Source organism: Cervus elaphus, chromosome 11, assembly GCF_910594005.1.
Source record: "Cervus elaphus chromosome 11, mCerEla1.1, whole genome shotgun sequence".
In the NCBI taxonomy this organism is placed as follows: domain Eukaryota; kingdom Metazoa; phylum Chordata; class Mammalia; order Artiodactyla; family Cervidae; genus Cervus; species Cervus elaphus.
The window spans coordinates 96,610,313-96,635,034 of NC_057825.1; the positions used below are offsets into that span (position 1 = coordinate 96,610,313).

Genomic DNA, 24,722 nt, shown 5'->3' on the forward strand with positions numbered 1-24,722 from the left:
CAGCCGTGCTGTGCGCACCCCGTGTCTGCCTGCGCCCCGTTAGTACGTCTGCAGGTTCATCCGTGGCGATGCCAGTGCTTACTCCTTTCCAACAGCTGAACTGATACACTGCCGGGTTTGCCATGATTTGTTCATTTCAGCTGATGAATAATACTCGGTTGGGTTTGTTTGGGGCTTCCCTGATCGCTCAGTTGGTAAACAATCTGTACTTTTTGGCTCTTTGGAACAAATACTGTTGTGAGCATTTGCGTACAGGTTCTGAGTGGGAATGCTGTCATTTCCTTTTGACATATACCTAGGAGTGGAACTGGGTAAAAATGGCAACCTAATGACTTAGTTTATGGTCACTGCCAAACTGTTTTCCAAAATGGCTATGCCATTTTATATTCATACCAGCAGTGTATTAGAGTTCTGATATAATTGGAGTTTTGTATATTTCCAGAAAACTCGTAACAGGCTTTGAATTCAGGAAAGCTGTTTTCAGTTTTTGCTATAAGTTATTTAAGTATACCATGATGTACTGAGAAAAAAAATTAGAGTTTAAAGCAATTACCCAGTATTACATCATCCAGAGGTGTTATTTCTAGAATTTATGTGTGTATGTATATACATACTTATAATTTGAAAAAATCCATTTTTAACCACATGGACATTTTTCTAGGTCAGTATCAGCATTGTCTTATGAATTTGTATCATTACAGTACCTACAGACATCAGGGAAAAGACATTATGAGTGTGTCAGATGCTTTTGACTTCTTGGCGTACACAGGGCTCAGACCAGGGAGGACCCTGCAGCCCTCAGACCAGGGGCTTCTAGCTTGGCCTTTAGTTTTCTTACCTAAAAAGCGAAATTACTGTTAGTTTTGGTTAAGACACAATAATTTTTCCAATTAATTTAAAAATTTTTTTATTTTTAAAAAGCACTCACTGAAAATGACCGAGACAGCCAGTCACCACTGAAGAATCCTCTGTTGTCGACGTCAAGACCCCTGGTTTTTGGCAAGTCCAATGGTATGTACCTCTTTTCATTACCTTCTGATTGGGACAGCTATTCCTAGAAGCAGAGTGTCTCTTCCTCTCCCTCCTAGGAGCTAATACTGAGATCAAATACTGAGACCACTGCTTCAGAGGCCAAAACCTTCCAAGGTGCAGTGTATCGGGTGACTACCCTCTATCCCCCCATGTTTATTCCTTTAATATTGCAGGGGTTATCCTATAACAAGAGGTCACTCAGCTGTCATAATCTATTTGTGGACACTTTTTGTACAGACCATCTGATTGATCTCTGCTTTTCAGTTTGTATGTGGGATTTGCTTAGTGGAGTCCCTCATCCCCTCACCACTCCTTTCCATTTTCCTTTTGTTTTCATGGAATTTACTTCAGTTCAGTTCAGTCGCGTCCAACTCTTTGCGAACCCGTGGACTGCAGCACGCCAGACCTCCCTGTCCATCACCAACTCCCAGAGCTTACTCAAACTCATGTCCATTGTGTTGGTGATGCTATCCAACCATCTCAACCTTTCGTTCCCTTCGCCTCCCACCTTCAGTCTTTCCCAGCATTAGGGTCTTTTCCAGTGAGTCGGTTCTTCGCATCAGGTGGCCAGAGTATTGGAGTTTCAGCTTCAGCATCAGTCCTTCCAATGAATATTCAGGACTGATTTCCTTTAGGATTGACTGGCTGGATCTCCTTGCTGTCCAAGGGACTCTCAAGATTTCTCCAACACCACAGTTCAAAAGCATCAATTCTTCAGTACTCAGCTTTCTTTAGAGTCCAACTCTCACATCCATACATGACTACTGGAAAAGCCGTATCTTTGATTAGACAGACCTTTGTTGGCAAAGTAATGTTTCTGCTTTTTAATATGCTGTCTAGGTCGGTCATAGCTTTTCTTCCAAGGAGCAATTGTCTTTTAATTTCATGGCTGCAGTCACCATCCGCAGTGATTTTTGGAGCCCAAGAAAATAGTCTCTTACTGTTTCCCACTCTATTTGCCATGAAGTGGTGGGACTGGATGCCATGATCTTAATTTTGTGAATGTTGAGTTTTAAGCCAGCTTTTTCACTCTTTCACTTTCGAGAGGGCACTTTAGTTCTTGTTTTCTGCCACTAGGGTGGTATCATCTGCATATCTGAGGTTATTGATATTTCTCCCAGCAATCCTCATTCCAGCTTGTGCTTCATCCAGCCTGGCATTTCACATCATGTATTCTGTATATAAATTAAATCAGCAGGGTGACAATATACAGCCTTGACGTACTCCTTTTCCTATTTGGAACCAGTCTGTTGTTCCATGTCCAGTTCTAACTGTTGCTTCTTGACCTGCATACAGATTTCTCAGGAGGCAGGTCAGGTGGTCTGATATTCCCATCTCTTAAGAATTTTCCAGTTTGTTGTGATCCAGTCAAAGGCTTTGGCATGGTCAAAAAGCAAAAAGTTTTTCTGGAACTCGCGCATTTTCGATGATCCAGCAGATGTTGGCAATTTGATCTCTGGTTCTTCTGCCTTTTCTAAATCTAGCTTGAACATCTGAAAGTTCATGGTTCACGTACAGTTGAAGCCTGGCATAAATTTTGAGCATTACTTAGCTAGCACATGAGATGGGTACAATTGTGCGATAGTTTGAGCATTCTTTGGCATTGACTTTTTTTGGGATTGGAATGAACTGACCTTTTCTAGTCCTGTGGCCACTACTAAATTTTCCAAATTTGCTGGCATACTGAGTGCAACACTTTCACAGCATCATCTAGGATCCGAAATAGCTCATCTGGAATTCCATCCCCTCCACTAGCTTTGTTCGTAGTGATGCTTCTTAAGGCCCACTTGAGTTTGCATTCCAGGATGTCTGGCTCTAGGTGAGTGAGCACACCATCGTGATTATCTGGGTCGTGAAGATCTTTTTTGTACAGTTCTTCTATGTATTCTTGCCACCTCTTCTTAGTATCTTCTGCTTCTGTTAGATCCATACCATTTCTGTCCTTTATTGTGCTCATCTTTGCATGAAATGTTCCCTTGGTATCTCTTAAATTTTTTACTTTGACTGAAGTCTATATTCTTTCCTTTGTCTCAAGGTGATACAATTGATTATCAGAAACAGCTGAAGCAGATGATTAAAGATTTGGCCAAAGAAAAAGACAAAACTGAGAAAGAGTTGCCCAAAATGAGCCAGGTATGGACTTTATTCTGTGCAGAGAATTTACTATTTTACCAAGCAATTTCAGTGGTAAGCCTTTTAATTAAGCTGGACCCCCACTTTACCTCCTAAGCTATAATCAAAGGATCTTTAAGACATTTTAAACATTGTGACATTTAAATAGGAAATTATTTAAATTTTGATCCATTCAACTATTCAGATGTTCAGCACTCTTCAAAATATGCTAGCACATATTTCATATCCTCAAATTTTCTCTATCAAACTCATTTATCAGGTTGTGATGCAGATTCATTCTGTAGAGCACTAGAAGTTATTTGGGAGACAGTGGACACAGAATTTTTCATATAAAAAGTACAGTTTAAATAGCTAACTACATATTACAGTGTACTGATGCGGCTTTAAGTGGAAAACCTCCCTTTATTATAGGACTTAAATCCCTCTGGTACTCCTGTGAGCTCCCAGGAGTGGGATTTAGCAGTTTTCCTTTTGATCATGAAACAGTGTTGCTCCACTCTACTAAGTGGCTTTCAAACATTCATTCTACTCTCTGGATATATATCAGTTAAATCTCAGCATGTCAGTTGTACCTCAGTTATCATGGATATTTCTCTTGAACCTTAAATGCTAAATTAGTAGCTCAGAGCATTTTCCTGTTCCTAGAGTGACCGTGAAGCTAAGTCCCACCTCTATTGTGACATAAAGATTCTCAATTTGGGCAGGAGGGTGTGTAGCGTGAGCACGCACCAGGCACCATTGTTGAACTTTATGGCCTTCCCTGCTGCTTTGGTATTTCCACCAGATTAACAAATCTAGTAAGATTATTTCAGTCCTAATATTTAGGCTGTTTCCGACCTTTCTCTACTAAAAACCCTAGCCTTCGCATCCTCATAAAACACATCTCCATGCAGAGCTTCTGAACATATTCTCACAAGTTGTTTTCCTGGGTTGAAGGGTGTAATGTTTTTAACAGCTGCTGTAAAGACAGCACAAGTCTACACGGTGTGTGAAATCTCCTGGACTTGGCAAGTCCTCAAGGGCAGAAAATACCTCTTATTTTCTGCTTCAACAATTACTGTGTGGTTTTGATCAGAGAACTAAGTGTAAAATTTTTAAACAAAAAACATATTCTTGTTACACTGTTATATTCAGATTTTCCCCCCTCACATTTCCAGAGAGAGTTCATCCAGTTCTGTAAGACTTTGTACAGTATGTTCCACAAAGACCCAGAAGAGAATGACCTGTACCAAGCCATCGCCACAGTAACCACGCTGCTGCTGCAGATCGGCGAGGTGGGGCAGCGAGGCAGCAGCTCTGGGAGCGGCTCCCAGGAAGGCGGGGAGGAGCTGCAGGCCTCGGCTCCTTCCCCCTCTTCTGAGCAGGACTTGGTGTTTGCTGAAGCGGACACAGGGCAGAGTCCCCAGGAGTCCCAGGCATTTCCTGAGGAGGCACAAGGGGACTGGACCGTCTCCCTTGAACATATTTTAGCCTCACTTCTGACTGAACAGTCACTAGTCAACTTTTTTGAAAAGCCACTGGACATTAAATCCAAACTTGAAAACGCCAAGCTCAATCAGTACAGCCTCAAGACTTGTGAAATGAGCCGCCAGTCACAGCCTGAGCTCAAGCTGAGCAGCCCGTAGGACAGCGATTGGCCGAGACGCATCTCCACACCAAAGCACAGCCAGGTCCCCGGGCGCGGTGAGCCCAGGAAGCCAGGCTTGTCGAGCTCACCGTGAGTCCTTTACAAGCTGGGTACACACTGTGGCTGGGGGGCACTGATGCAACACCCAGCATTTGTTTAGACACTGTCAGTGCTAGAGCTAGTGTTCTGTCCTCAGCTGGAAGCTAAAGAAGTGAGAGATGTGTGATACTAACCAAGTTGAGAGAAGCCCAAGCACTCATCCTTCACTTGAACGGGGGGGACAGAATTCACTTTCAAGATTTGAGAGCCACTATCTGTGCAATTGTATTTGGCTTTTTTTGCACTAATTTTGTTTCAATGCTGGTAATTGAAACCATGTTAATGTATTCGGTTGTATTCACTTTGTGTCCTTCCAAAAAATGTGTACAAACCACGCTTTCAATGTTGGCCTCCAAGTTTTTTTAAAAACAAAGTTTTCTATTGACTTGGTTTGTGTCTGTATCTTATTTCAGCTCTAAGGTTTGGACTGTGCCAGTTTGGAACACCTGGAGACCGCCCCACTGCCCCCACAATGATGATCACAGCATACACTCCAGGCAGCCTCCAACCCCACTACCATCATCAATAGGGTTTCAAAAGGGCACCTCTTTACGCCATTTAATCCACATCAGTGATGAAACACAATCCCTCCAACACCTTGGTTTCGGGCTAAATTTAACATAACGTTTGTTAGTCCTTTTAAGAAAGGTTACCTACGTGGAAATGGCAACCCACTCCAGTATTCTTGCCTGGAAAATTCCACGGACAGAGGAGCCCAGTGGGGTCGCAAGGAGTCAGACAGGACTGAACAACTGAGCACAAACCAGCAGTAAAACCACCTCGTTAGATTACCAAATAATTGAGCTAAAAATGACAAACTCTCTCTTTCATTAAACCTAAGACCCTCAAAAGCTACCAGTTTAGTCTCTTAAAACTCCTGGGAGAAGGGGCCCAGGCATGGTGGCTGGGAAATGCTCTAAGATACACAAGCCTACTTTACCTCCAACTAGAAAAGGAAAATCAAGATGCGAAGACAGTTCAATAACTTTATTGGACCATCAGCAATTAGTTCTCGTCCACATTGACTGTCTGTAGATCTGCAAAAGAAGTGATAGCCAGTCACCTTCCACACCCACACCCCCCATCCCATGCTCACAGAAGAACCTTTTCTGCAAGGGCTTAGGCAGGTATTCTGAATGACCCTTCCCAACCCAGATACAGACGTGTTCTGTATCCTTTTGCATTTTCCCACACCATAACACAACTTCAAAAAGGTTTACTGACTATGCCTCTAACGTACAACCCTACTGGAAGGATCCAGAGATACAAGTAAACAGTATTTGTTGAACAAATGAACTCAGGTTATAATAGGGCCAAGGATTTAAAAAATGAAGTAGACCTTACTTTTGAAGGTGGTGACGGGCACGTAGGTAACCAGAGTGTAGAGCTTGTTTGGTGAGTCTTCGTCTTCATTACGTTTTCTGGACAACCGCACACGGATCCGGTACGGGACATTCCTGAAGAACAGAAAACACAGGTGTCTTGGGAGGTGGAGGTGGAAATGGCAACCCAATACAATACTCCAGTATTCTCGCTTGGAGAATCCCATGGACAGAGGGGTCCATGGGATCTCAAGAAGTCTGAAATGACTGAGCATGCTTGGGATGTACCTGTCTCAGCTGGCAGCCCCGCTGCCATATGCAGTGACCTCAGTGCCATACGGCACTGCCATAGCAGTGACCTCAGCAAAAATGTCAGCCCCGTGTGTAATGTTGGCTATGGGAGCTATGTTAAATCCCAGGCAGCACTCGGCGAACACATGCAAATGTTACATGTTCAGTGTCCCAGACTCCCACACGCAGTCCTCCTCCTGGCTCACCAACCTTCTCAGTTCATGGGACACCCCCCTCCCCATCTCAAGGGAGCCCACAAACAGCTCCTTCATTATAAACTCCCCGCCATGACAGCCCACTGCAGGGCTAAAGCTCAAATCCCTGTTGTTGCATCCAACCCTAATGTTAAAAGACCACCCAGATCAGACAGTGCCCCCACCCCGCTTGTCTCAAACCCTCCAGTCCCCGCCAGCACCACTCACCTGGCTGGTCCCACTTCTACCCTGGCCCCGTAACTGTCCTTTACAGCTACCCCCCAAATCTGCCTACAAGCAGGACTTCTCAGCCTGAGCACTGCTGAGACCTGGCCACACCGTTTCTTGTGTGCGTGTGTGTGGCTGGCCACTCTGCACACTGTGTAACTGCTAGGAGTCTCTGGCCTATAGCCACCCCCACGGTGGACACAGCCCTTAGGTCTAGAGAAAGCCAGACTCCACACTGTGACCTACAAGGTCTGTCTGCTGCCCACTCCATCCTCACTGTCCTCCAATCACACACACCGACTACTCCACTTTAACCAGCCGCTGTTCCCAGGTCATGTCTGTTCTGTGTGTGATGCGCTGACCTGACCTGCACCTTGCTGACTCCTTCAGGCCTTAGTTCACACTAGGGTAAAGGGCTTCCCCGCAGATGCTACCCTACTCCCCAAGCCACAGCTACACGATTTTCTTCTTATACCTCCACGTGCATTAGCTGAGTGGAATGGTAAAATCTGTCACACACAGACACCTCGAGTACCTGATTCCTTTGGCCCAGACGGCTTTGTTGAGCCTGGTGTCGATGCGCACGTCCGGAGTTCCCATCTCCTTCATGGCAAACTTCCGGATTTCTTTGAGTGCCCTAGGGGCACGCTTCTTGAAACCCCTGAGATTCAAAAGTAAGTGAATGAAGTGAGTACAAAATTAAATGAAACACATAATACAGTGTTTTCATAAAACAAATCTCAACTAAACCTCTAACAACGCAGGAACAATTCTTCACCACTATGTCATGCCCGCCTATTACACAATGGTAATCTTCTATGCACAATCTACTTTCAATAATGTAACACAAGGACTCTGTCTATGATCCTTAAAAGACGCTAATATATACACTGGTCAACACTCTCCTGATAAAGCAAAAACCCCCTCAAGCTCTGATACCATCTGCCAGAGAGAATATATAATCAAAGAATGTTAGAATATGCTTGAACACAAAAGCACACGACACTGAAATAAACACGTCATCAGCTTTCGGCAATCATTCAATGCGAATTTAAAGGCCCCTTATTAACTTGGTCTATGATAAAAGACAAAGGACTTGAAATGGACCGGTTTCCTCTCAAAAAACGAAGGCAACAGTTAGTGCTATGGATTTCTCAGCACGTGTCAGGCACTATTAACCTGTTGTTTAGATATGGATACATAAATTCCTTGAATTTCATGCTTTCAGTTAAAGACAAAATGTGAGAAAGCCGAACTCTATTACTGGCTGAAATGGTTAAGCAGTTGGTTAAGTGAAGGCTATTCCAGTGGGGCAGAGACCCAAAGTTAAACAGACTGTGAATGTCAGTTACCACATCCACCCCCTCCCCGCTCTACCCATCAAACAAGCTCGCTTCACTTAAATATTTAACCATCCAGAAAAAAAAAGCTACAGAGAAAGGAGAGGAATAAGGAAGGGGGCTGCATGTTAAAGTTAAGATGGCCACAGATACTGAAGTCAAGATCCAAAGATGAGGGTGCCTGTTTAGCTACCTGTGAGAAAAAGCATTATGGGGGTGGTAAGACTAAGCTCAAACTGCTGCCCTGAATCATGTACTTGCCAGCTATGATTAAGTAAGTGGCCGACCCGTGTAGAATCAGAACAGAACTCTGGCCTCTCAAGATGGCAACATGGGAAGCCAATGGAGGGCCTGGGAGCAGCCCAGGTGTTTGGGGTGGAGGAGGGAACCAGGAGCCCATCAAGGAAACAATTCTTGTTTCCTTGATGGCGGGACCAGTGTAGTCAGGCTGAGGAAGGCAGACCCAAGAGGACGTGCTCACTTGCCAACAAAAAGGGAAGGCTGCAGGGAAACTGGAAAGTGTGTGTGTGGGCAGTGTGGACACAAAGAGTTTGGTTCAGGGTTATGTAAAATTTGAAATGCCTATTAAAAAACACATGTATACATCTTAACAGCAGCTGGAAATATGAGGCCCTAAAACTAGTTGCTATTACCAAGCATAGTTAGAGAAGGGTTGAGTCCTGGACTCAATATTAAGAGGATGGGATGTGAGGAGAAACATAGATCAAGGAGCAGCAGCTGCAGAGGCAAAAAAAACACAAGAACGTGGAATCCTAGGGAGCAAAATGAAGAATGAACAAAGAACTGCCAATTGTTGCCCATCAAGAACTAAAAACGACCCATTCATTTAGTACTGTGAAGGTCTTCACTTAGGGCTTTTGTAACAAAAATGCATGAAAAACTCATCCACCTGCGCTGGCTCACAGCCACTCTTCTAAAGGTCTGGTTAACTGTGCACCTGTAAAACATCATCATATGACTTACCCTTCACCCTTTCCTCTGGATGCTTGCCTACCTCCTCGTAAGCTAGGCGGGGAGGATCTTTTGGTTCCCCGTTGAACCCGCAGAGCCCAAGACAGACTTATGTGCTCCCCACATGAGTCCACCAGGCCCCAAACTGAAAGACTCCACAGACACAATCCTCCCTGGCTCACGCATGGTCAACAGCCGGCCCGAAGTGCCAGGCCCGGCGGGGTCGCTGCCACATGTAGGTCCCTCACAAAGTCAGCTGTCCAGATATAGGAGACCGACCAAGCCAGTCAAGAAATTTTTGCAGGGCAATGTTTGCTGTTAAAAGAACTCCAAACAGCAGCATTCAAGAAAAGATGCAGTCTCCAGTATCACTGGTCAGCCCCATGCACAGAAAAGGGAATAAAGGCACTACAACCAAGCCCCCAGAGACCAACACCAAGAACCGGGACATTGGAAATCACCCCCAATATTCCTGTGTATCGCCAATCCACAACCTTCAGATGTCCTCCCAGCAAATAAGTCCACCGACACATCCTTTCGTGGTCTCTACAACGGTTTCACTCCCGGCATCACGACTTTCCCAGTTTCAGTACCCATCTGTGTGGGTCAGGGAACTAAAGAAACCGTATCACAGCGTTCATGTTCTTGGCAGGTCCGGCTTCAATTAACTAGTGAACTTGACTACAAAGACCTAGACACATCAGTGTCCACTTCTGCACAACTTTCAGGCCTGCCAGGGTTTTATTCAACGACAAAGCAACGAGTGGAATGGTTTAATCACTACCGTCATCTCCCCAAGCTGGCTCTCCCAGAAACCTTACTGTTCTATGTCCCGTTTCTAGGTATCAACCTCTGAGGCATTACCTTTTAAACCCTATAAACCTTAAACAGGGTCCATGGAAACAGACTTGAGCTTTCGCAGGATTAATGCCTAATTTCCGGCCTACCCGGCCTTCAGGCTAGACAGACTCAGGGGCCACCAGACCGTGATTTCGGGAGCCCCCAACAGCAGGGCCAGCGGCAGGCCGCAGGAGTACTCACACTCCATGGATGCGCTTGTGAATGTTGATGGTGTATTCTCTTGTCACCACCTCGTTGATGGCGGACCGGCCCTTCTTCTTCTCGCCGCCCTTCTTTGCGGGAGCCATCTAAACAAACCCAGGCGACAAAGCAGCTCAGGGCGAGTGCGTCAAACCTAAGTCAAGGCCTCCCTCCCGGCCCGGCCTCACGCAGCCGCCCTCGGTACGGTTTCCGGGGACAGAAAGACCGGCCAGGTCCCTGAAGCCCCAGGTCTGGGTAGAGACAAGCCGGCTAGCCCGCGAGGCCCAAGTATCCATATCCCTTAGGTGCCTCCGCCCCGGAAACCCCTGCAGCTCGGGTTTCCCCAAGCCTGGCCTCTCTCCCTCTCAGGCTCCGGGAGCCCTTAAATGCAGCGTAGATTCCCGTGCGCTGGGGACGCAGGGTCCCAATTCAGCTCAGGACAGAGCCTGCAGTCCTGGTCAGCACAATCCAGGTAGAGGATGGCGCCAGATTCCTGCAGACGAGACTCACCAGCCATACTCACCCTGCAGGGCCGTGGTTGGAAAGGAAGAGCGCGAGGGATTGTGGGAGAAGGAAAGTAGCCTCGCAAGTACAACTTCCGGGTTACCTGGAGGCGGGGAAAGGAAGAGGCGCTACTGTGACGCAAGCAGCGCGCGCCGTGGGGGAAAGGCGTGAAGGCCTCTGGGGCGGGGCCTCGGGAGTCGCTCTCTCTCTCGCAGCTTCCTGTCGCCGGTCCCCGCCTCCTGCGCGGGAGCGAGGGTGGGAGGGGCTTGCGGTTCACATTTAAGTCTTCAGAGAAACCTGGATCTTGGTCCCCAGGTGGACGGGGGCAGGGTAGGGAGAGAAGACGCTCTTCTGTTTTCCCGCTCGCTCAGTGATTCGGCCAGTATTGCCTGAACTTGTGCGGAGATGAGCTACGCGGCTGCCGACCTGGAGGAAGCCGGGAGCCTTTTCTGGCGGCAGCGATCAGCTAGCTGCAGAGGTGCAGAGGGGCCTAGGCTAGGGGCGACGAGGGAGGAAGAGCAGAGGTTTACACAAGAAGCGTTTCGAAGTTAAAAGCGCCAGTTTGTAACTGACTATATGAAATGTCAATTTAGGAGACAGTAGTTGATTAAATCACCTTAGAAAGAGTAAAATACTATGTGCAGTCTATTATATTGGAGAAATCTATATGATTTCGTTACCTTAAATATGTTTTTAGCTCTATCAACAAAATGACCCAATAACAGCAATGGAAGCAGCGCTTTTATCCAACACCTGGTGTAAAATAGGTACCTTGAAAATGAAAAGGGAGGAACCTGAAGCCAGGAGGTTGACAGACTTCATGGCCAAGTCCCGGGTCCCCATGCCAAACCCACGGGTTCAGAACTCTGGACCTTCCGTCTGCTGATCAGAAACTTCATTCTCTTTTGGAGGGGCAAGGGCATGGTAAAATCTTTCAACCTAGGAAGGATGTAGAAATTTTGAGGGTTGAGTTACTGAAACCCTAGAATAGTATGTTAAAACTGGAGCACTTATATGTATGGCCGAGTCCCTTTGCTGTCTGCCTGAAACTATCACAATACTTTTAATCGGCTCTACTCCAATATAAAATTAAGAGTTAAAAAAGGAAATAAAAATAATGAGAATTATAAAGAATTCTCCAATTTGGAAAGAAAAAAACAAAAACTGGAGCACTGAGGTGTTAGGATGAGCCTGGAGTAAAACACAAGTTAGCTCTGTGATAGTCATATTTTGCAACTAGTTTTGATGTAAAGATACACAGTTTTGTTGTATTTTGTTGGTCCTTGTACAACTTTTAAGAAATCTGTATCAGAGAACACTTTAATAACAAGTGTTAATATCTAATCTCTTTTCATCACTGGGTAGATTTTTTTTTTGTAAATTCCTAAATATTGATTTATTGTTTAAGTAGCATATGATTAATAAGGGAAATGTTGAAGTGAAAGTATTAGAGCCCGCCAGGCTCCTCTGTTCATGGGATTCTCCAGGCAAGAATACTGAGGTGGGTAGCCATTCCCTGCTCCAGAGCATCTGACAGGCAGATTCTTTACAGTCTGAGCCACCAGGAAAGCCCAATAAATTAGTAAATTGGACATTAAATGGTGTACAGTTTGTGGTGACTGTATCTTTCCATGTCCCAAATCCCCCTCTGACAGAAATGGACTTACCAGCATGGAGGATACAGTTTTTCAGTTGGTCTGGATGGGTGGGGTCATGGCTGCACTGAAAGAGATGGGGACATTGGGAGCGGCAGGTGGTTTTCAAGGATTAAACTACATTAAATTCAGGAACTTTTAAGTGTGTATAAAGTGGTTACCCAAGTTGGAGTATATATTTTAAGGCACATATTATTTTACTGAATGCGCTGAGGGGTTACCCTGCTTCTCCCATAGCTAGACATTGGCTGGACAGACAAAAATCCTAAAGAAAAAAAGAAAAACAAAACAAATAAACAAAAAATCCTAAAGAAGGTTTTCCTTTTTTTTCTCTAATGAGTTTTTTTCCCCTGGGAAAATAAAGGTGCTTCACAGATACCACAAGGCTGTGTATTTCAGCCATTCAGTCAACCATGTTATGCTTACAGAAGTATGCTGTTGTTTGTGCTACTGCACATAGGCATTGTATAAAGTTCATAAGTGTGTATCCAAAAAGCCACACATGCCATTACTCTGGAAGACCCAAATTAGTTGTTTGTCTCAGTTACTAATGGCTGACTTTATTCATTTTTTGTATTTTTTTTTTTTATTAGTTGGAGGCTAATTACTTCACAACATTTCAGTGGGTTTTGTCATACATTGATATGAATCAGCCATAGAGTTACACGTATTCCCCATCCCGATCCCCCCTCCCACCTCCCTCTCCACCCGATTCCTCTGGGTCTTCCCAGTGCACCAGGCCCGAGCACTTGTCTCATGCATCCCACCTGGGCTGATGATCTGTTTCACCATAGATAATATACATGCTGTTCTTTCGAAACATCTCACCCTCACCTTCTCCCACAGAGTTCAAAAGTCTGTTCTGTACTTCTGTGTCTCTTTTTCTGTTTTGCATATAGGGTTATCATTACCATCTTTCTAAATTCCATATATATGTGTTAGTATGCTGTAATGTTCTTTATCTTTCTGGCTTACTTCACTCTGTATAATGGGCTCCAGTTTCATCCATCTCATTAGAACTGATTCAAAATTCTTTTTAACGGCTGAGTAATAGTCCATGGTGTATATGTACCACAGCTTCCTTATCCATTCATCTGCTGATGGGCAACTAGGTTGCTTCCATGTCCTGGCTATTATAAACAGTGCTGCGATGAACATTGGGGTGCATGTGTCTCTTTCAGATCTGGTTTCCTCAGTGTGTATGCCCAGGAGTGGGATTGCTGGGTCATATGGCAGTTCTCTTTCCAGTTTTTTAAGAAATCTCCACACTGTTTTCCATAGTGGCTGTACTAGTTTGCATTCCCACCAACAGTGTAAGAGGGTTCCCTTTTCTCCACACCCTCTCCAGCATTTATTGCTTGTAGACTTTTGGATAGCAGCCATCCTGACTGGCGTGTAATGGTACCTCATTGTGGTTTTGATTTGCATTTCTCTAATAATGAGTGATGTTGAGCATCTTTTCATGTGTTTGTTAGTAATGGCTGACTCTAAAACCTCCAGGCTTCACATAAAGTGAAGAGAGAAACTTAAGCAATTTTTTACTGAACACCCACATTTTACCAGATAATTTCCAGCCAGAGTCCAACATATCATGGCTTAGCATGATCTCACAGTTGACCAGTTCACCTTATTGCCAGTATAAACAAACAAAAAAACTAATTTAATGGACATTAGTTGCCGTTAGAGACAAGATATTACATTTTAGTGGATGTAGTTTAAAATATTCTAAAACTTGGTGTATTTCAGAATTCATATTTCAGTCACTTCTCATGAGCCAAGATTTTATAGTTTCTAAATAGAAAGGTCATGACAAGTTTGCAAAACAGTCTTTTAATCAGCACAATTAAATGAATCAGAAGTTTAAGGATTAAACTTCCCCTGACGTTATGTGGGTTTAAAGAAATTTACACAACAAGAGTTTTCTGAGTTTACCCAGACTGTGAACATGTGTAAAGTTTAAGCAATACTAAATTAACTCAGCAGCATGACATAGTCCACCCTCTTCTAATGGCTTCCGGCTGGAAAATCCTACCACAAATATGCTGTTTCCATTAAAAACTTGTTCTACTTAGAAGTGCAGTTCTGACAGCCAATTAAAATACAAATTCTTTTACAGAAAGATCAGATCTGGAAACATTTGAATTTACCAAACAGTTAAATTACAAAACAGGTAATCTAGTGTTACATAGAATTTTTGTTTTAAAAAGAGGGTCCATTTTGGATTCCTTGAAAGAGTAAATGATCCTAAGATATGCAAAATATTTAGACTTACCTTTCCTTCAGGTAATTCATATCACAATTGTGTGAATAATTAAAACTCCTATTGATGTATTTGCGTGGCAGCCTCTTAGGCCATTGAAAACTGATCCTGGCCAGAGAATGGAGAGGAGTTTTCTCTCTTTTACAGGGAAGCAGGTGGAAACACGGAGCTCCAGCGATGGAACAAGGAGAGGAACTTGGTTCTCTTGGGCCAGCGCTCTGCTGAGCATTGCCATCTCAGTGATTCTGTCTCAGCGTGCCAGGGCACCCTCATGCCAGCGTGCTGAAGCCTCATGGAAAAGGGGGTGCTGTCTGCTGTATCTCCCCTACCCACATGATGTGTGCACAGGTCTCCCACACAGACACACAAACCCTGGGTGCATCACTGATACGTGAGAGCTGGCAAGCAAGAGGCCATGGAAGCCCAGCCCAGGTGAGCTTAATTATGGGCTGTACCTGCTTCTGTCGATAATGGCTTTGCCATCTCTATGGATTACCCATGTCTCTTAAGTTAGAGATGTTTCCAGGAACTTTTTCTGGTTTTGTTAGTTTGTTCTGCTATCATTTCTAAAAGAACCATTGATTTCTTCTGGCACAATCTTTAAAGATCAGGATCATGTGAGCTCAAAAAACCTAAGACCATTACCCAGATTGTTGGTTGCTCGCTCCCACCTTTTCTGCATTTTTGATTATCCTTATAAACGTGTTGAAATTAAAAAGTTTACTGATGAGAGGTATGAATGCATCAAAAACAAGGTATAGAAACTGCCTCAAAAGGAAATCGTACAAATTTGTTAATTTATTACAAAATGTCCACTCACGAAATACACAAGAAAACTTTTATCCTTTTATATTTTGGGAAAGGACTGGTGTCTCAGATACAAAATAATTTACACAGAATCCATACAATTTTATTTTATATAGAAATAGGTCCTTATTACAACGGCTGTACAATTCACTACACTTCGTCTTATAATTACATAAAATCTTCTCTTTAGAAACATCTCAACAAAACATACAAAAAAAGCAAAGTGCATTTTTGAAAAGGGAAATCCACTCCTGGGTCTCGGTCAGGAAAGATATGTAGAAAGCTGCGGCATCCTCACTCTGAGGGCCAGCATGTGGGGAAGGGGGGTTTCCTGGGGTCCTGCCTGGCCTGTAAGACCTTCCCCCCTTCACAGTCCTTGAGTCCTGTCAGAATCCCAGAACGTCACCTGCAGGATTGTACTTTGCGTTGAGTCCACCTTTGTAGTTGAAATCGCTGGAAGTCAACAGGAAACAGTCCAGTGTTACATTCAGGAGAAGAAAAAAAAAAAAAAAAAGCCAATCACCAGAACCGTGTGGGGAGAAGAATCTCATTCCATTAGGGTTTTGGCGGGAGGGTGGGAGGTGGGGGGCTGCAGTCTGGTTAATAATATCCAGCTTTGCTATCTGATTGGTGGGCTGTTTTTGTTACTGGGGTCTCCGCGTGAAGTCAGGAGACCTGATTTAAAAAAAAAAAAAGTGCCTAAGTTATCTCCTTGTGCAGCTGTGCAAATTAAGACAGAAACGATCATCTAAAAATAATGAGAAAAAAAATCATCTCTTCTCTCCTTCCAAGACATCGCTGACCGGGTGCTTCTCTGAGGAAAGAGGGTCAGGAGAGTAAAGGCCAATGAGCACGTGCGCACGTGGCGCAGAGACGGGTCCACGCTGGGGGGAGGGACGATCCAGCAGAGATGCTCCGTCTCTAAGCTGAACCGCGTGATGCACTGATGCGCTCGGCTGGGGACTGCGGTCGTCGGTCTGTCCGGGTATGGTTGTAGAGTGTGGCTGTGAAGCACAGGAAAAGGGGAAACAGGGCCAGCTTCCCTGCTCACTCATGTCCATGCTGGCCGACGCCCTCGGACATGGTCACCACCCAGGAGCTCTGAAATGGATGCGGTGTGCACGGAAGTTGGGGTGTCCTTTACACTCTTCTCCCCAACTCCCTGGCCACCCGCCCCCTCGTCCGTCCATTGGTTAAAGCTGATGTGACCCAACTGAGGTGCCCGGCCACTACCGGGGCGGCTGCTGGAGGCCTGAGGACTCAGACAGGCTGCTGACCCTTCGGGCTGGGCGCGCGGGCCCCGGCGTTGGGTAGCCCAGGGTCCCTGGCTGTTGCGAGTAGGTGGAGAGAAGGAGGGAGTCCTGCTGCTCACTGTGCAGAGAGGTTGGCACCTGCACCTGGAAAGAAAGGAACCAGCTCCAGGGAAGGTTCTGGGATTCAGGGACTCCTTCCCTAAATGGCTGGGGCGGTGATGTAGTCCTCCTCAGATTAAAGGATCCTCCTCCCCCAACTCGGAGAAGGCAATGGCAACCCACTCCAGTACTCTTGCCTGGAAAATCCCATGGAGGGAGGAGCCTGGTGGGCTGCAGTCCGTGGGGTCGCCAAGAGTCGGACATGACTGAGCGACTTCACTTTCACTTCTCACTTTCATGCATTGGAGAAGGAAATGGCAACCCACTCCTGTGTTCTTGCCTGGAGAATCCCAGGGACAGGGGAGCCTGGTGGGCTGCCGTCTATGGGGTTGCACAGAGTCGGACACGACTGAAGTGACTTAGCAATAGCAGCTCCCCTGCCTGGGGACCTGGGGGAAAGGAAGCCCAGCTCTCAGGCCAGCACTAGGGATTCCTCCTGGCCCAGTGGCCAGGGGCCTGGGCTGCAGGAAATGGTTTCTTGAACACATGCACAGGAGCCCCATGTAGCCTGTGTGATACTGGATGTTGGAACCTGACACCACATGTACATCATTGCCGGCACAGCATCCAAACAGGCCCGCAGTCCACATACTTTTCACTTGGTTCCTATTTCCCGAATCATTTCCAAATACTGCCATCTGCCAGGAAGCATCCTAATTTGAAGCTCAGAAACTCACTGGGTTTTCCTGGTGCCTCAGCTGGTAAAGAGTCCACCTGCAGTGCAGGAGACCTGGGTTGGGAAGATCCCCTGGAGAAGGGCATGGTAACCCAGTCCAGCATCCTTGAAGCCTGGAAAATCCCATGGACAGAGGAGCCTGGGGTTGGGGCTACAGTCCACAGAGCCTCAAAGAGTCGGACACGACTGAACAACTGACACACTTCAGCTGGTCAAACACTAACCCTGGAATCTTCAGTTTCACCTCGCACTATTCCCAGCCATGAAACCTCCCCTCCAAGGAACCCAGTCCACCGTTTCCAAAGCTGCGCAAGGCACATCTGCCGCTCTGCCTCGGCTCAGGCTGCCTCTGTTGTTGAAACGTTGTCCCCCTGACACCTCACACTCAGCCATCCACACTTGGAGTGTTTCCGTCCCCACTCCTCAGCCTTTTTTGACCTTGGCCCCCCAGCCCCACTGCTCCATTGGCGCTGACCCAGGCCTGGCAGCCCTCTGTGATGTCCCCTCTCCCCCTGTGCTCAAGGCCCCTGAGTGCTCCCTGCATCCTTAGCCCTGCATCTGGGTGGAACAGGCACCTGCAAGCACGCTGGTGGCTCCCGATGAAGGAACAGATGGGCAGCCTCTAGCTCTCCCTCTGACTTCTCCCTGCCTTCTCCCCTCATCAATTCCTATCCCAGATCACTCCAGGGTCCTGCAAGCTAACCAGGGAGCAAAGCTGAGGTTCAGCGTTAACTCCCACTAACACGTGGTGTCAGGGAGATCTGAAAACTATGCCATAGCTGGTTTAGCCGCTTTGAAATTCAGTTACAATCTAGAACTCGAGGAGGACTCCGCATCTTGGTCACCCCACACATTCACCTATGGCTTGAAGGATGCCCAAGTGGGGCAAGTGGGGGTGGGGGAGCAAAAGCTACACTGTGCCTTGTGGTAGGGGCTTGAGGCTGTGGAGGAGGCCCCACTGGACACGGTCAGCTGGGACAGGAAGGGGAACATGGGCATGTGTGGGAGGGAAGGCCAGACCCTGAGCAGATACTTCTGTCCGATCTGAACCCCCAGCCACTGGCTCACACCCCTTCCTTCCAGTGCATGTGGCACTTGCTTAAAGTAAGAAGTGACCACAAGATTACATTTATACAATGGAATATTATTCAGCCATTAAAAAGAATGAAATAATGCCATTTGCAGCAACATGGATGGGCCTAGAGAGTGTCATACTGAGTGAAGTAAGTCAAAGAAGGAGAAATATTCTATGACATCTGTTATATGTGGAATCTAAAAAGAAATTATATAAATTAACTTATGTACAAAATAGAAACAGACTCACAGACGTAAAAGAGAAGGAACTTATGGTCCCCAGGGGGGATGAAGGGAGAGAAGGGACAGTTAGGGAGTTAAGGATGAACATGTACACACGGCTGCATTTAAAATGGATATCCAACAAGGTCCTACTTTACAGCACAGGGAACTCTGCTCATTAAGTGGCAGCCTGGAGCGGGTAGGAGTTGGGGAAGAATGGATATATGCATACGTATGGCTGAATCCCTTTGCGGCCCACCTGAAACCATCACAACATTGTTAATCAGCTATACTCAAACGTAAAATAAAACGTTAAAAAAAAAAGAAGTGACCACAAAGAAATATGCCCCACATTTTCCTGGAAAGCCTCAAATTCATGCAATGTTATCTCATTCATTTAAAGGACGTTTGATGAATCTTTAAACTTGATATAATTTCCCACTTGTATGAGATACTGCATATAAACATACCAACAAGTCCAACAAACATGGCAATCAGTATCTGATTTTTGCTCTAAGAAAGTATAGACACCATAACAAAAATTACTTTTTAAAAAATGGACCTTCTTAGCGCATAACCACAAGAGGCAAAATAGCTGCTTCTGTTTCTCACATGTATATACATAGACTTTATCAACTTGGAGCATGATAAACTTTAGAAATGATAAATTTCAAATATGAATCTGTCTGAGGCTTATTTTGATACTGACGCCTAGAACCCCATTGAAAGCCCGGAACAGAAGGAAGGGCCCATGAGGCCTGGGCTGGGGGCTCGGCCCTGCCGTCCCCTCCCCAGGCGTGGCCCAGCCCCACCTGGAGAAAGTGCGGAGGCTGTGGCTGGGCCTGTGCAGGCTTCAGGGGTGACGGCTGGGAGGTGGGGAAGCTGGGGTGCAGCCCCATCAGCAGGACAGGGGTGGAGGCGCCGCTGGTGGTATGCACGTCCGGGCTCTGAAACACGGCCTGGCTCTGCGGATACCTGTTTGGTGACACACAGAAGAAAGACCTTTACAAAAACTATCGACATGACATCAAGGACACGGACGACAAGACGAAAAACAGACGGACTTCATCACAGCTAAAACTTTGTGAGCATCACTCTATCCATGCAGTGAAAACACTGCCAGAAACAAAAAAAAGCTGCCAGAAAACCTTTGCAAGTCCTATATCTAATAAGAGGTTGATATCCAGCTGTATATAAATACAGTTTCTACAACTCACCACCACAACAAATGCAAATAACCTGGTTAAAAAGTGGGCAAAAGGCTTGAGTAGACATCCTGGAAAGAAAAGGTACCAAAGGCTAATAAGCACGCGAAAAGAGTCACTAGGGAAATGCAAATCAAAACCAAATGAGGACTTCCCTGATGGCACAGTGGATAAGAATCTGCCTGCCAATGCAGGAAACAAAAGTTTGGTCCCTGGTCGTGCCACATGCCACGGGGCAAACTAATCCCCACAAATGTTACCATGGCAAAACTGGGGGAGTCAACAGTGTTACCCAGCATACTGTTGGCATCATTGTAAACAAAGTTAAGGGCAAGATTCTTGCCAAGAGAATTAATGTGTGTACTGAGCATATTAAGCACTCTAAGAGCCGAGATAGGTTCCTGAAATGTGTGAAGGAAAATGATCGGAAAAAGGAGGAAGCCAAAGAGAAAGGGACTTGGGTTCAGTTGAAGCGCCAGCCCTGCCCATCAACAGAAAATTGAACTAAAGATTTACTGAGCATGGCCTTGCCCATCAGAGCAAGACCCTGATTCCCCCACAGCCAGTCCCTCCCATCAGGAAGCTTCAACAAGCCTCTTAGTCTCATCCATCAGAGGGCAGACAGAATGAAAGCCACAATCACAGAAAACTAACCAAACTGATCACATGGATCACAGCCTTGTCTAACTCAAAGAAACTATGAGCCATGCCATGTAGGGCCACCCAAGACAGATGGGTCATGGTGGAGAGTTCTGACAAAAAGTGGTCCACTGGAGAAGGGAATGGCAAACCACTTCAGTACTCTTGCCTTGAGAAACCCATGAACCCAGGATGAAAAGGCAAAAAGATGTGACACTGAAAGGTGAACTCTTCAGGTTGGTAGATGCCCAATATGCTACTGGAGAAGAGTAGAGAAATAACTCCAGAAAGAATGAAGAGACAAAGCCAAAGCAAAAACAGCGCCCCATTATGGATATGACTGGTGATGGAAGTAAAGTCTGATGCTGTAAAGAACAATATTGCATAGGAACCTGGAATGTTGGGTCCATGAATCAAGGCAAATTGGAAGTGGTCAAACAGGTGATGGCAAGAGTGAACATCAAAATTTTAGGAATCAGTGAACGAAAACAGAATGAGCAAATTTAATTCACATGACCATTATATTTACTACTGTGGGCAAGAATCCCTTAGAAGAAATGGAGTAGCCCTCATAGTCAACAAGAGAGTCTGAAATGCAGTACTTGGGTATAATCTCAAAAATGACAGAATAATCTCTGTTTATTTCCAAGGCAAACCATTCAGTATCACAATAATCCAAGCCTATGCCCCAATTGAAGAAAGTAGGGAAAACCACCAGACCATTCAGGTATGACCTAAATCAAATCCCTTATGACTATACAGTGGAAGTGAGAAATAGATTTAAGGGACTAGATCTAATAGACAGAGAGCCTGATGAACTATGGACGGAGGTTCGTGACACTGTACAGGAGACAGGGAGCAAGACCATCCCCAAGAAAAAGAAAAGCAAAAAAGGAAAATGGCTGTTGAGGAGGACATACAAATAGCTGTGAAAAGAAGAGAAGCGAAAAGCAAGGGAGAAAAGGAAAGATATACCCATCTGAATGCGGAGTTCCGAAGAATAGCAAGGAGAGATAAGAAAGCCTTCCTCAGTGATCAATGCAAAGAAATAGAGGAAAACAACAGAATGGGAAAGACTAGAGACCTTTTCAAGAAAATTAGAGATACTAAGGGAACATTTCATGTGAAGATGGGCTCAATGAAGGACAGAAATGGTATGGACCTAACAGAAGCAGAAGATATTAAGAAGAGGTGGCAAGAATACACAGAAGAACTGTACAAAAAAGATCTTCACGACCCAGATAATCACAATGGTGTCATCACTCATGTAGAGCCAGGCATCCTGGAATGTGAAGTCAAGTGAGCCTTAGAAAGCATCACTATGAACAAAGCTAGTGGAAGTGATGGAATTCCAGTTGAGCTATTTCAAATCCTAAAGATGATGCTGTGAAAGTGCTGCATTCAGTATGTCAGCAAATTTGGAAAACTCAGCAGTGGCCACGGGACCGGAAAAGGTCAGTTTTCATTCCAATCCCTAAGAAAGGCAATGCCAAAGAATGCTCAAACTACTGCATAATTGCACTCATCTCACATGCTGGCAAAGTAGTGCTCAAAATTCTCCAAGCCAGGCTTCAGCAATACGTGAACCGTGAACTTTCAGATGTTCAAGCTGCATTTAGAAAAGGCAGAGGAACCGGAGAGCAAATTGCCAACATCTGCAATGGATCATCAAAAAAGCAAGAGAATTCCAGAAAAACATCTATTTCATCTGGTAAAGAATCTGCCTGCAATGCGGGAAACTGGGTTCGATCCCTGGGTTGGGAAGATCCTCTGGAGAAGGGAAAGGCTACCCATTCCAGTATTCTGGCCTAGAGAATTCCATGGACTGTATAGTCCATGGGGTGGCAAAGAGTCAGACATGACTGAGTGACTTTCACTTTCACTTTCTTCTTCATTGACTATGCTAAAGCCTTTGACTGTGTAAAGAAGTGTAATCGCTCAGTTGTGTCCGACTCTTTGCGACCCTGTGGACTGTAGCCCACCTGGCTCCTCTGTCCATGGGATTCTCCAAGTAAGAATACTGGAGTGGGTTGCCATTTCCTTCTCCAGGGGATCTTCCCGACCCAGGGATTGAACCTGGGTCTCCCGTATCACAGGCAGATGCTTTACCCTCTGAGCCACCAGGGAAGCCTGTGTGGATCACAGCAACCTGTGGAAGAGTATTCCCATTCTTTAAAGAGATGGGAATACCAGACCACCTGACCTGCCTCCTGAGAAATCTGTATGCAGGTCAAGAAGCAACAGTTAGAACTGGACAAGAAATGATGGGCTGGTTCCAAATTGGGAAAGGAGTATGTCAAGGCTGTATAGTGTCACCCTGCTTGTTTAATTTATATGCAGAGTACATCATGAGAAACCCTGGGCTGGATGGAGCACAAGCTGGAATCAAGATTGCCAGGAGAAATATCAATAACCTCAGATATGCAGATGACACCATCCTTATGGAAGAAAGCAAAGAGGTACTAAAGAGCCTCTTGATGAAGGTGAAAGAAGAGAGTGAAAAAGCTGGCTTAAAACTCAACATTCAGAAAACTAAGATCATGGCATCTGGTCACATCACTTCATGGCAAGAAACAGTGGAAACAGTGACAGACTTTATTTTCTTGGGCCCCAAAATCAGTGCAAATGGTGACTGCAGCCATGAAATTAAAAGATGCTTACTCCTTGGAAGAAAAACTATGACCAACCTAGGCAGCATATTAAAAAGTAGAGACATTACTTTGCCAACAAAGTTCCATCTAGTCAAAGCTATGGTTTTTCCAGTAGTCATGTACAGATGTGAGAGTTGGACCATAAAGAAGGCTGAGCGCCGAAGAATTGATGCTTTTTGAACTCTGGTGTTGGAGAAGACCCTTGAGAATCTCTTGGACTGCAAGGAGATCCAACCAGTCCATCCTAAAGGAAATCAGTCTCTGCTGCTCTCCACAACTAAAGAACGTCTCGTGCAGCAATAAAGACCCAGTACAGTCAAACAAACAAAACAATCAACATGAGGTATCGTTTCATCACGATACTATTAGCGAAAAAAAAATTGTACATAACAAGTGTTGTTGAGGATGTGGAGAAATTGGAACTCTGGTGCGCTGTTGGTGGGAGGGTAAAATGGTGTAACTGCTGTGTAAAACAGTGTGAAGTTTCCTGAAAAAGTTAAACTTAGCGTTACCATGTGATCCAGCGATTCTCCTTTTGGGTCTATGCCCCAGAGAAGTGAAAGGTGGGGACGGAAACAGTTATTTGTATATCCAGGGTCATAGCAGCATTATTTACAATAGCGAAAAACTGGAAGCAACCCCATGTTTATTGATGGATGATAGATGAACAAGGTGCAGCGTATACAGACAGTGGAGTATGATTCAGCTTTAGGAAGCAAGAAGATTCTGACACAGGTCACACCATGGGCGAGCCTCCAAGACATCACACCGAGTGAAACAGGCCCGTCACAAAATACAGACACTGTATGAGTCCACTTAGATGAGACACCTAGAGAGGACAAATTGATGAGAGATAAAAAGCAGAAGGCTGGGGGCAGAGCGAATAGAAAATTAGGGTTTAATGGGGACACAGCTTCAATTTGAGATGATGCAAAAGTTCTGGAGATGGACGGTGGTGATGGTTGCACAAAAATGTGTATGTACTTATGTCAGAGCATTGTACATTAAATATAGCTAAAATGGGAAATTTTATCTTATATAGAATATACATTTTTTTTTTTTTAAAGAAAGAGTAGTTGATGATAATGGCCAAGTAACAAGGGGAATGCCATTTGGGAGAACTCCGGAATCCAGACCAGGAAAGAAATCAAAAGTGTTAGCCACTCAGTCGTGTCAGACTCTTTGAGACCCCATGGACTGTAGCCCACCAGGCTCCTCTGTCCATGGAATTCTCCAGGCAAGAAAATTGGAGTGGGTTGCCATTCCCTTCTCCAGGGGATCTTCCCAACCCAGGGATCAAACCCAGGTCTCCTGCGTTGCAGTAAGATTCTTTACCAT

General features: G+C 45.3%; 3 protein-coding genes across 7 annotated transcripts in view; 1 reads left to right on the forward strand and 2 right to left on the reverse strand.

Annotated features, from left to right (window-relative positions):
• The window catches only part of TBC1D8 (TBC1 domain family member 8), a 143,569-nt gene extending 138,293 nt beyond the window's left edge, over nucleotides 1–5,276 (forward strand). For all 4 annotated transcript variants that reach the window (XM_043918570.1, XM_043918571.1, XM_043918573.1 and 1 more), the window contains 3 exons: nucleotides 922–1,011; nucleotides 3,068–3,165; nucleotides 4,323–5,276. In XM_043918570.1, coding sequence (XP_043774505.1) covers nucleotides 922–1,011; nucleotides 3,068–3,165; nucleotides 4,323–4,790 — 656 coding nt within the window. In that variant the 3' untranslated portion in view covers nucleotides 4,791–5,276. The remainder of the gene's footprint in view (nucleotides 1–921; nucleotides 1,012–3,067; nucleotides 3,166–4,322) is intronic.
• A 587-nt stretch (nucleotides 5,277–5,863) lies between these two features.
• On the reverse strand, nucleotides 5,864–10,893 carry RPL31 (ribosomal protein L31). Its single transcript, XM_043918577.1, has 5 exons — nucleotides 10,803–10,893; nucleotides 10,280–10,386; nucleotides 7,462–7,587; nucleotides 6,236–6,348; nucleotides 5,864–5,928 (listed from the first exon to the last, which is right to left on the reverse strand). Exons 2-5 carry the CDS (start codon nucleotides 10,384–10,386, stop codon nucleotides 5,897–5,899), a joined length of 378 nt encoding a protein of 125 aa, XP_043774512.1. The 5' UTR covers nucleotides 10,803–10,893; the 3' UTR covers nucleotides 5,864–5,896.
• A 4,588-nt stretch (nucleotides 10,894–15,481) lies between these two features.
• The window catches only part of NPAS2 (neuronal PAS domain protein 2), a 192,723-nt gene continuing 183,482 nt past the window's right edge, over nucleotides 15,482–24,722 (reverse strand). For both annotated transcript variants that reach the window (XM_043918575.1, XM_043918574.1), the window contains exons 20-21: nucleotides 19,702–19,864; nucleotides 15,482–16,902 (exon numbers count right to left, since the gene is read on the reverse strand). In XM_043918575.1, the coding sequence (XP_043774510.1) occupies nucleotides 16,735–16,902; nucleotides 19,702–19,864 (331 nt within the window). In that variant the 3' untranslated portion in view covers nucleotides 15,482–16,734. The remainder of the gene's footprint in view (nucleotides 16,903–19,701; nucleotides 19,865–24,722) is intronic.